The following is a 12,728-nucleotide window of genomic DNA, read 5'->3' as shown; positions in this document are numbered from 1 at the left end:
ATTTGCTCAACTTGACTATTACTGATATTGTAAACACATTGAATTTATAAATATTATAAACCAATCAGATTGGATAAATGCTAGAAGATACATGTCTCACCAATTTATCAACATTTGCGCATACATATTTATGTTCACGAAATTTGCAAGATACTTACTTATCTTTATATTTTAGCACGTAACATTGCCATACACGATCTTTCATTCTACCTGTTTCTTGAAATTCCATGCGTTAATTCACATGCAAAAGAAGTCCCCGTACCTCTTCAGAAATTCGAGTCAGAGAGAGGAGACAGACCTCTATTACTAATGGTGTTCAGGGTTTATTAATAGTACTTCATCTCTATTTCTACATAATTCGAAATTACTTTACAAAATGGTTCCTTTTCATCATTTGTAAAATAGTACTTGGCTAATTTTGGCTGTTTTTTAGCATTGGGGGCCAGCTTTTGCACCTACTTTTTTGCGACATTCTATTCCGATGCGGTTATTTTATGGTTTCATACGTTAAATTACGTTACCAACATTATATTCAGACAGCATTGCGGAGCGAGCGTCAGCGAATGAAGACGGGTTAGAGCGCCGCATGGCACGTTGTTTTCAATCTTCGTTGACAACAATTGACCTTCTTTTCTCAAATAAATCACTTCCACTTACCTTTCCGTTTTGTATAAATCCCCTACTCCTTAAAAAAATATGGTTGATACTTTCTTGACTATTTGAACATCACTATCAACTCATTTCTTCCGTAAATCATCCTACTTTTTGCTAGTTTTGGCCTCAAATACCAAACAATTACCCTACGTTTTAGTGCAAGTGGAAATGGAACTTAAAAAATCATATTATTAGTTATATAAAGTACCGTGAAATAATTTTAATTTTTTTTAATCTCCAAATTCTTTAAAACCTAGAAGTAAAGCATAATATATTAAAAAAAGGTAATTAGTCATATGGTTCTTATAATTTGGAGGATAAAGTAAAGAAATGAAAATAAATTCCTTCCCGGGAATTTATAGGCCAGGGAAAAAAAACGGGAATATTCCCATTTTTAAATTCCTTCCCACCGGGAATATTCCCACTGCCCATCACTAGACCAGACGTTCCGTATTAGCCGGGACAGTCCCTTTTTCACAACCGCTGTCCCGTGTTTTTCTGATTCCCAAACGGGACGCCTAAATGTCCCGTTTTTAAGCAAAAGCTACTGAAATGAAGCAATCTTGAGATTTTGAAGCTAAATTTTTCTCTAAATCATATCAAACAAAAATTACCTCAAAAACTGTAAATGTTTGACCTTGTATTTTTTCTACTGCGGAGTGGAAAGTTGAGGGCTGATGAAGTAAGGCCATGCTTGGAACATTCAGAAGTTCCAGACACAGCTAAACCTTTCCAATGAGTGTTGGTACGAAAGAGTGTAGAATTTGTATTGACAATTTATATTTTGAATAATAATTACGGGACACCTAGGTCACTTTTGCTTAAAAACGGGACAGGATATAGTATACGTAAGACCGGAGCAGTTCCAGAAGGAGCTGGACGCTCATACATTTAGGGATTATTCACTGAGTAAGTACGAACTTAAAAAGGAGGTAACAAACTTACTTTCATTTACTTACCGACTGATACGAAAATAAAAAATAATGTAGTTGTCTTACACTTTGTTGTTCTTCCTCAGTCGTGATTACCTTCACGGCTGCTGATGTGCAAGTGTCTGAGGTGTATGTACTAGTACCAAGTCAAGAATGATTGCTTAGCGGTGTTTGCAGAGAGAAAGGAAGTTTGGGAGTCATTCCGTACAGGGTTTCGTGTAAAGAACGTAACGCGAAGTTTGCTTTTTTTATGTTTACTTTCAGTTTCTGGTCATTTCAATGCGAATTATAATGCTTAGAATTACGTGTATAAATTGAGTAAAATTCCTCGGTGATCGTATTACATCTTGGAACTCTAAGTATAGGTGTGTTTTCCGTCTGGGTTCTAGTTCCTAGTTTTTCTGGTTTTGGGTCTGCGCACATTGACGGTAGGTGTTTCCGGTAAAAGAAGACAGAAGACAATGAGGGAAAAAAGCTATGTAATTTTCTTGTTTTAAAAATCTTTGTTTTAGTTGAATCATCTATTAAAAATAAGTAGAAAATAAAAAAAATAGTGAATAGTTCTTTTTGGACGTGTAAGTCGTGTTATGTATGTGCTAGGGATGCGGTTTTTGGGAATAAAAGAGAATTTCGGAGGACATGTGGCCTCCTTTCTTTTGAAGAAAAAGTATCCCCTACAAATGCGGTTTCATAACTTTCTCTTGGAAGTAGCTCGAATATATCCTCCTAGTATTTGATTGATTCGATATGATGCTTTCTGCTCCTTATGTCTTTTTACTTTCATTCCTCACATTTGCCCTTGACTTGATATGTGCATGTGAAGTGCCCTTGTACTTTATCTATGAGCATGTGTGTGGGGGGAGGGGGATTTAACGCATATCGCATGTTTTGCGCTCCTTCTGCTCCTTATTGTCCTTTTACTTTTATTCCTCACATTTGCCCTTGTACTTTATATGTGCATGTGTAGTGCCCTTGTACTTTATATATGAGTGGGGGGGGGTTAACGCATATCGCATGTCTTGTGCTGCAGGATACTTCTTACTCCTGCATTACGTAGGGAAATGGTATTTCATGTGGAAGTGGTAATAGAACACAGAAGAAACGCAGATCAGGGTGTATTCACACTTTATATTGGAGTGTGAATACAAGATGATCTGGGCTTCCTATGTGTTCTGTTACCACTTGCACATGAAATAACATCATTTCCCTACGTAATGCAAGAGTAAGAAGTATCCTGGAGCACCGGAAACAAGGGCGGTCTCATATACGTAAAGCCGCGTCAGTTCCCGAGGAAGGTGGACGCTCATACTTTTAGGGATTATTCATTGAGTATCTACGAACTTACCAAGGGGGTAACAAAGCGACTTTGATTTACTTATCGACTGATACGAAAATAAAAAGAACGTACCTGTACTTTATATCTGCATCTGTAGTGCCCTTGTACTTTATCTATGACTATATGTGTGTGGGGGGGGGGAGGGAATTTCACGCATATCGCATGTCTTGTGCACATGGATACTTCTTACTATTGCACTACGTAGAAAATTTATGGTATTTAATGTAGAAATGGTAATAGAACACTGAAGAAACGCAGATCACAGCGTTCCCATGTATACTATTGCCAGAACTTCTTTTCGCTGTTATAGTAAATGTAAAAACTTACAATAAAGTGTTTAACAAATAAATAAATGGATTATTAAATGAAAACTTAACGTACAGGTCAAGATGTAGTTTTACTATACGGATCCACAGATTGTAAAATGTACAGAAAAATTTGGGGATGGCATTTAGCATCTCCCCCAACTCGTTTCATGGTTTCAAAACCGAGTACTTTGTTTTTTGTCTAAATTATGATAAAAGTAGAAGTACAAGGGCTCTGGGTGCTTCTAACTCTCTTCGCTAGCTGTCCCTAGCTCAGCTATATTTTGTAAAGTAACTAACACACTGTAAATCTTATATGTGCAAGATTGGGGGAGATACGAAATATCAGCCTTTCGTTGCAATCACTCAACTCTTCCTACGTACTCCCAAGAGAAGAACCCTTACCGTAACTCTTTCGGACAATAAATTAGTAAAAAAAAAACATAATTTTTCAACAATTATTTCGCGTGGTATGTCTGAACTTGACCTGCGTGGAGATTTACTATACGGATCGATAGTTTAAGTAGTAGTAGGAACGGGTTAGAAGCCCCGCAGGGGTTAGTTACTACTTGCAGATTGACATAAGGAGAGGTCAGTATAAGGACGGTATGGACGTACAACGTAAAAACTAGAGTGCATAAGGGTAAATTTTACTACAAGACACGCCCCAACTGCGCATCGATAAGTAGGGCGGTTTGAAAAAATATAGTAGAGTAGGGTAAGGTAAAGTAGAGTAAGATATAAATAAGTAGGGTAGGAGTTAGCTTAAGGTTAGGTAAGTTTTGATTCATTTTCATAAAATTATTAATGTGTAATTTCTACTTTCTGAGTGAAAGTATCTGCTGGAGCGGGCGTTGTAAATTAACCCGTGTGTTAAGTTTGTAGCAAGAGGTGAGAAACTGTTGTAGCAAGAGGTGAAAAACTTGTCTGTGTAGTAGTCTGTGGTTTTTACCAGAGAATAAAGGAGGCAAAAATGCAACATGTTTTTAGATGAAGATTAAACGGGTAGTTTAATTCTGTTCCTAACATTTTGGTGACCTCGAGACGTGATAGAAACTTGCAAGAAAGTACAAATTATTGTCTCAGTAATTTTGTGTGAATACAAAGAAAGAAAATATGGAATCCTTGGTACAAAAACGAAAAGTAGTACGGGCATCTTTCACCCGTGCACACAATGCATTGTTAGTAGTGCTCAAAGAAGAACCTGTTTCAGAAAAATCTGTAAGGACAAAGTTCGCTACGTTAGAAAGATTATCTGGTGAACTAGAAGAGTTAACCGGGAAAGTGACTGAATTGATTTTGCAAGATTCTACGAAAACAGAGGAGGACTTTGAACAGGAATTCGGTAAGGCAGAAGAGTATAGAGAAAAGATGGATGCCGCTCGTATCGAGGTTGAAATGTTTTTTAGTGCACGTGCAGTGTCAAACAAAGGTAGTGAAGTGTCAGTGGTGTCTTCGCCTACTTCCAGGAGGAAGTTGAAGCTGCCAAAAATTGAACTAATAAAATATGGAGGTGAAGTTAAAAACTGGTTGAGTTTCTGGAGCCAGTTTAAAGAATTCATGAGGATAGATTGATGGAAGAAGAAGACAAGTTCCAGTACTTGATCCAAGCCACGGTACAAGGATCCAGAGCTCGTGAAATAGTGGATAGTTTCCCGCCTACAGCAGAGAATTATTCTAAGGTTATTGAATGTTTGAAAAATAGGTTTGGTAGGGAAGAGTTATTAATAGAATTTTATGTGAGGGAACTGCTTGGATTAGTCATTAAAAACGCTACAAGTACAAAGTGCAAGGTTGATACGTCACAGTTGTATGATAAACTTGAATCGTACTTGAGAGCACTAGAATCCATAGGAATGACTACTGATAAGTATGCTGCGATGTTATTTCCATTGGTTGAATCGTGCATACCAGAGGACATTTTAAGAGTGTGGTTGAGAAATGCTAGTGTCACAATAAGTAGCGAGGATGGGCAAGAAAGAACATATGGTGACAAGTTAAACCAGTTGTTGGCGTTCTTGAGAGCGGAAGTTGAAGGTGAGGAAAGAATATCACTTGCAAAAACGGGTTTCAAGTTAATGGAAGCTTCCAATAAGAGGGAGAAAAAGAAGAGAGAAGAGGAGCACGTTATGACCGCGAGTGAATTGTTTGTGGGTGAAAGAAATAAAAATTCTGTTAGTTGTATTTTTTGTGATAAGCATCACGAAAGTAAGGAATGTTTTCATGCTTCAAAGCTTTCTTTAAACAAGAAGCAAGAACTCGTAAAAAAGAAAAAAGCGTGTTTTGTTTGCTTAAAAGTTGGGCATTTTTCAAAGGCGTGCAAAGCAAAAGTGCAGTGTGTTATTTGTAAACAAAAACATTGGGTGATTATGTGCGCGGAGTTACCGTCCGAACGTAAGGATACTAGCGAATCGGAAAAGGAGGAAGAGAAACCTAAAGCTACCCTGTCTAATCAGTGTTGCACACAAGATGTTGTGTTACAAACTTTACCGGTAGTGTTGGAAGCTAACGGTAAAAGGCGCATTGTAAGGGCGCTCATTGATTCAGGTTCTCAGCGATCCTACATTTTGTCTAGTACTGCTAAAGAGATGTGTTACACACCAGTGAAAACTGAACAAGTAATACATGCGTTATTCGGAGGTGGTTCTTCGAAGAAAACAGAACATAAATGTTACAATATAATGTTGAAAGGTAAGGTAGGTAATGGTGCAGTTGAAATACAGGTTTTGGATCAAAGTGTTATTTGTAATCCCATACCAAAACTAAAACCAGGTCCTTGGCTTGAAGAGTTGAAGGCAAATAATATAATTGTCTCAGATATTGGTGTCGGTTCTCCAAAAATCGAAATATTGCTAGGTGCTGATGTTATGGGTAAACTTTATACCGGAACTTTGCATCACTTAGATTGTGGTCTAACTGCTATTCAAACTGTGCTAGGTTGGGTAGTAGTCGGAAAATTAGTCGAGTATATGAGTGAAAGTGTTCATTCTATGGTGACTCTTACTCTTTTGAATCAAAATACACGTTTAGCAGATTTGTGGAATTTAGAAGCCATAGGAATTTCTGACCCCTGTGAAACCTTGAGAAAAAGTGAAATAGACGCAGCGGTTTTAGATCATTTTGAGAAAACTGTAACTGTTAACGAAGAGGGAAGATATGAGACTTGTTTACCTTGGCTAGATGGCAACAGTGATATTCCCGATAACCGAGATCTATCGGAGAAGCGACTAAGAAAAGCAAGTGAGAAATTAATAGCGGATGGAAAGTTTGATGAGTATAGCGCAATTTTTGAAGACTGGGAAAATGAGGGAATTATAGAAGAAGTTCCAGAAGAAGAGTTAGGTAATCGAGGGCATTATTTACCTCATCGGGGAGTCTTTAAAGAAAATTCCACGACAAATGTTAGACCTGTTTTTGACGCTTCGTGTAAAGAAAAGGGATCTCGTTCCTTAAATGATTGTCTAGCAAAGGGACCTAATATGTTAGAACTTATTCCTGCCATTCTCATGAATTTCAGAAAGAAAGGAATAGGTGTTGTTTCGGACATAAGAAGAGCTTTTTTACAAATCTCTATTAATCCAGCAGATCGCGACTACTTACGTTTTTTGTGGTGGCAAGATTATAATGAACAGGTGATTAAAGTGTTTCGACACCGCAGGGTGGTTTTTGGAGTTAACTGTAGTCCCTTTCTTTTGCATGCTGTAATAGACCACCACTTGAAACAATACAATTATCCTTATAGTAGTGTAACTGAGAAGCTTAAAACTTCCATGTATGTTGATAATTGTGTAACATCCGTTGATTCTGAAAATGAATTGAAAGAGTTTATTGAACAAGCAACGAACATTATGGCTGAAGGAAAATTTGAGTTAAGAGGGTGGGAGCATACTACGTTGTGCAAAGAAGAACAGAAATGTGTACCAATATCTGTTCTAGGTTTATTGTGGGACAAGCAAGATGATGTTTTATTTTGTGACATAAACTTAAGTGAGAAACCTCCTGAACGAGTAACGAGAAGAGTTGTTTTGTCCTTTGCGCAACGAGTGTTTGATCCAATTGGTTTCAGTTGTCCTGTTACTCTTTTTCCAAAACTCTGGTTACAGGAAACGTGGAAAGAAAAGTTGAGTTGGGATACTGAATTACCGGAAAAAACAAGCAAACAGTTTCTTAAATGGTTAGAAGAACTTACTTTGTTAAGGACTGTAAAAATACCCAGGTGTGTTTCGTTTGTAGACATAGAATCTTCTAGTTTACACATATTCTGCGATTCATCTAAAATGTCCTATGCTGCAGTAGTGTTTTTGAGAACTGAGGTTAATGGCACTGTTTCAGTACAATTATTGCAAGCTAAATCGAGAATCGCGCCACTGAAGGGTATCACTATACCTAGATTAGAATTACTGGCATGTTTCATAGGAGCTCGTTTAGCGAATTTTGTGAAAACAGCAATGGGTTTTGAAAAGATCAAAGAATATTTTTGGACGGATTCATCTACAGCTTTGTGTTGGATACAGAGTGAAGGACCATGGGCAACATTTGTTAATAATAGAGTGAAGGAAATACGCAATTTAACAAATGTAGAAGATTGGCGTCATATTTCAGGGCAGCAGAACCCGGCTGACCTGCCTTCCCGAGGATGTTCAGTTAGTAAACTTTTAGAATCGCAATGGTGGGAGGGTCCCCAGTGGCTCAAGCAAGAAGAAACAGACTGGCCTCGATCTACTGTCATGACAAATAAAGAAGAAGTAAGTGCTGAAAGAAAAAGGGGATTGGTGATGAGCATGTACGTTGAGAGTAAAGTAGATCCGTGGTACTGTACCTATTTTTCGAAGTATTCAAAGATAGTAAGAATGGTTGCTTGGATTATTCGATTCTGTAACAATGCAAAGAAATCAAATGAACGAGTTTGCGGAGAGCTGACAGCTATTGAGCTTAATTCGGCAGAACGAATTTTAATCAGGAACGTACAAGACGAAAGTTTTTCAAGTGACAGGAAGTCCGAATTGAAGTCTCTTGATATTTTCCAGGATAAGGAAGGTATTTACCGAGTAAAGACGAAGCTAACAGAACGTCAGGATGAAGAAGATTTTAAGTTCCCTATGATTCTACCTAGTAAGCATAAATTGGTGGAATTGCTGATTTTTGAGCAACATGTCAGTGTGAATCATGCTGGTGTAAGTGTAGTATTGACTTCTCTCAGAGAAAGATTTTGGATTCTCAAAGGTAGAAGAACGGTAAAAAGGATTCTTGCTCAATGTGTTAGATGTAAACGACATGAGACAAAAGGGATTCAGTGCATTCCCGCTCCGCTACCTGAAGAGCGAATACGAGATGCTTCTCCATTTGAAGTGACCGGTGTTGATTTAAGTGGCCCTCTTATTTTGAAAGATGGTACAAAAGCTTGGATTATCCTATTTACGTGTGCTGTGATAAGAGCTGTTCACCTTGAACTCACCACATCTTTGTCCACTAAGAGTTTCCTGCTTGGATTTAGAAGGTTCATTGCTCGGCGAGGACGTCCGAAGATTGTGTTTAGTGATAATGGGACAAATTTCGTAGGCGCAAGTAATTTGCTCAATGAAGTGGACTGGAATGAAATACAAAGAGAAGCCTCAGTAAGAAGAATCGAATGGAAATTCAATCCGCCTACAGCGGCATGGTGGGGTGGTTTCTGGGAGAGACTTATACAGATTGTCAAAAGGCTTCTAAGGAGAGTATTGGGACGTGCATCTCTACAGTATGAGGAGTTACTGACCATTGTATGTGATTGTGAGGCTACAGTAAATTCAAGACCCCTGACTTATGTTTCTGATGATCCACATGATCCCATTCCTATTACACCTGCAATGTTCTTGCAAGATATTTCTAATGTAGGTGTACCAGATTTAGATAATCTGGATCGTTTCTTTTTTGACAAGAAATTTCGACATCAACAAAATTTAAGAGATATTTTAAGGAAACGCTTCCGGAATGAATATTTAAGCCAATTAATACAACGGCCTGGGAAGACAGATACTTACCAAAACATCAAGAAAGGTGATGTAGTTCTGTTGGAGCTAGAAGATAAGAAGAGAGTGGCTTGGCCCTTGGCTAAAGTCATTGACGTGTATCCTGGTAGAGACGGACTGCACAGAGTTGTTCGTTTGAAAACTTCTTCGGGTGAGATGATTCGACCCATTCAACGTGTGTTTCCTTTGGAAATAACTTCCGGTGAGGAACTACTTGCAGAGAAAGTTAAAGGGATTTCAAGTGTACCTAAAGTTGAAAAGACTGTAACCACAAGGAGTGGTAGGCAAGTGAAATTCCCTAAGAAATTTTTAGATTGAGACTGTACCTTATGTAATATATATATTTGTTTGATTAATGTATTAATCAAAGGTGGGAGGATGTTAAGTTTGTAGCAAGAGGTGAGAAACTGTTGTAGCAAGAGGTGAAAAACTTGTCTGTGTAGTAGTCTGTGGTTTTTACCAGAGAATAAAGGAGGCAAAAATGCAACATGTTTTTAGAGGAAGATTAAACGGGTAGTTTAATTCTGTTCCTAACACCGTGGATAAATCACAAACCGGAGTTACCCCTCCGCTTTTTATAAAAATCACGAAAATTTACAGGAGAAATGAGGTAAGAAATGATAATTTGAAGTTTTTATTTGATGTTTAAGAATTTAAGTTCGGCATGAGAGTTAGGTTTAATACGAGAAAAGATATGTGGAAGTTAGTACTATTTGCCGGATGCGGAAGCATTCGTGGAAGGTTTCAGCAGCATGGTAGTTGTAAAATATGGCGAACAGGTGTAATGGATGCTCAAAAATAATGAAGAGAACCTTTTAAATTCTTTAAAAGCCAACGGAGTACTAAAGTTAAGTGAAATGTAATAATTTTTAATACTTTAAGCACTGTTTTTTGTATGTTGCAAAGTCTAAGGGCACCTACAGCCTGGAGGGGCAACTCTAAACTTAAGCCCTAGTTTGTGCTAGGTGGCCACTGAAAAGCGCGAGTGCTATCTAACTGAGTCAGGGCAGGAGTGCAGCACGAAAACCCAAGTGATAAGGGTGCGCCCGTAGGGAGCAGGCGCGTCAGCGATGGGGGTTACGCGTATAAACGATGATACTGGATTAGCACACTAACAGGTATTTATTCCGAAGTTAGTCGTCGCCTACTTTTTGGCTAAAAGTAATAATTGGTTTCTTTCTTTACCAAAGTTTTACATTTAATTCACATAATAATGCTGAGTGAGCGTTAGCGAGTGGAGACGGGTTAGTGCTCCGCAGAGCACGTTGTTTTCTGTTTTTATTGCTGCTAAATGGGAAGACGGGCCTATGTTCTAGAAGATTGCTGCCTTCTTGGTTATGTCACTAACCGTTACAGTAGACAATATAACTTTCTCCAAGTTTCTTTATATTAGTATATATCAGGGTTGGCAAAAACCATGGTTTTATTGAAAAAGAAAAAACTTATTTTTTGGTTTAAACCAGGTTTGTTTGGTTTAAATAATTTGCTCTATATATTCATATCATATATGGACAGAAATAAGTTTGTTTGATCTTGATGTTATTATGCAACAACCGGGTTATGCTGGAAGGGGTCACATAAGCTTAATGCGGAATAGAAACCGCTTCTCGAGTTACATCCGAGAGAAATTGTCCTCCATTTGAACTCGGAACCAGGACTAATTGGCCACAAATGCGATACGTCTGCCGACTCACTCACGAAGGAATCCTCGTAAAAATACGTTGAACTGATCTTTACATGCTTCTTGATATAATTGTCAAGAGTAATTTCAGAAGAGCAAAAAGATAAACAGCTGCACAAGTGAAACTATTATACAGAATTACATATCGACAATTTCAAAGTACTACGGAGTACAGAAGAACTATTTTAGTTCAAGTTAGTTAACAATGACTTTTATTGGTCCACGAGTCCACTTTGGCTCAGACTAATTTATACATAAATAGATACCAAAAATACTTCTCATTTCACTAAAGGCCTCTCGTGGGGGCTGTATGACCCCTCCCCCTACAGACAAAGTACGGCATTTCGAAGTATTTTATCAATAATAAACATTGAAACGAAACAATATTTAGTATTTTTCTTTGATTGCAATTACATAACAATAATAACAACTACAAAAAATCACAAACATTTATAAGCTTAAAAAAAAGTTGCTTTTGTAGTATAATATTTTTGAGTAATAAATGGCGAATTTAGGTCTGAATATAACACGAAAAATATATGGGAGTGAAACGTGATAACCCACAAATGTCTGTTCATCAAGATTTTACAAACACTTACGCTTTTACGAACATTTTTCGTTTTTTGGTTTGAAAAAAAAACAGCTGGTTTAAACCAGCCAACCCTTGTATATATATAGGATGTAAGAAAATTTAAAGCATCAAACCTACAGAGGTGATTTGTCCCATCAGAGCAAAGAAATAGTTCATATGGACCTGTGGTCAAAAGTCCATACTTTCGAAGCTATAGACTGTCAAAGACATAAGAAAATAAACTTTAAAAATCTATAGCTTCAGTGTGGGACCGAGCGCAGTCAAGGAAGACATCACTTATTTACTAGTATGTGCCCTATTCAAATACCCATGTTTCAAAATTCTGCGGTGCTTGGGTATCAATGGACAGTGTATGAGCACTTCAACTTTTCTGAGTATTCCTCAACTGGCTCTATAAAAATTAATGTGTAAGTGCCGCAAGATTCTGAAAGATGGATATTTGGATAGGGCACGTACTAGCTCTTAAGTAATGTGTTGACTCGTCTGGGATCGGTCTCACAGTAGTGGAACTCTGGACCTCTAAATTTCCTTTTCCTACGTTTTCGGCAGCCTGTAACTATAGACGTTTGACCACGGGTCCTTATGAACTTTTTTTCTTTCTTTTCGTGTGCAGAGTAAGAATTAAATGATAAGTTAGCTGCTGGTAGTCGAATTTCGGTTAAAACTACGCTAGAAGTCGTGTAGCCGAATAGTAACCGAGCAGTACTCAGTGAAACTACACTTTGCTTTTCCTGGATTACTATAGTACGGCAGGTATAACGTCGTTGCTTTCCCGTGAAAAGTTGTAGTGACGTTTATGGGGAATTGCTAGCTTGGTTACTCGTGGCTCGCTGAGCGCAGTGAATGGTGACTGGTGATTTGCTATCCTCTTACCACATCCCCAGTGACGAGCAGGTCCAAGTGCGGGAAGCCAACGACGCTATACCTTCTGACCTTTAGTTACCAAGAAAATTGTCAAAAGGTGTTAACCAACTTACTTGGTTACATTAAGCAAAAGGAATAACAACTGTACAGTTTTCCGGTAAAAATAGCCGTCTCGTCTTTGTAATTGCTCATTGCACTTAATTATTGCCGGTACTTGGGCTGTTATAGACAATTAGTTATTTTAACCCCTCTTCCTTGGTTGCAGGACTTCGTTATTCAGGATAAATTAACACGTCTCAATTGATCTTTCTTTTCGAGTATCGAAATTCTTATATAATATTAAATTAGCTCGGGTA

General features: G+C 37.9%; 1 protein-coding gene and 1 long non-coding RNA gene across 2 annotated transcripts in view; one reads left to right on the top strand and one right to left on the bottom strand.

Moving 5' to 3' along the window:
- Positions 1 to 1,726, bottom strand: part of LOC145674904 (uncharacterized) — an 81,931-nt gene extending 80,205 nt beyond the window's left edge. The window contains exon 1 of the long non-coding RNA XR_014129060.1: positions 1,614 to 1,726. This is a non-coding gene — a long non-coding RNA (uncharacterized LOC145674904). The remainder of the gene's footprint in view (positions 1 to 1,613) is intronic.
- A 3,075-nt stretch (positions 1,727 to 4,801) lies between these two features.
- On the top strand, positions 4,802 to 9,553 carry LOC145675302 (uncharacterized). Its single transcript, XM_081745691.1, has one exon. The coding sequence runs from the start codon at positions 4,802 to 4,804 to the stop codon at positions 9,551 to 9,553; it is 4,752 nt and encodes a 1,583-aa protein (XP_081601817.1).
- Positions 9,554 to 12,728: the final 3,175 nt, after the last annotated feature.

The sequence above is a fragment of the Thermobia domestica genome, chromosome 18 (genome assembly GCF_964235325.1).
Source record: "Thermobia domestica chromosome 18, izTheDome1.hap1.1, whole genome shotgun sequence".
Lineage (NCBI taxonomy): Eukaryota > Metazoa > Arthropoda > Insecta > Zygentoma > Lepismatidae > Thermobia > Thermobia domestica.
This window is presented reverse-complemented; position numbering and strand designations above follow the sequence as displayed.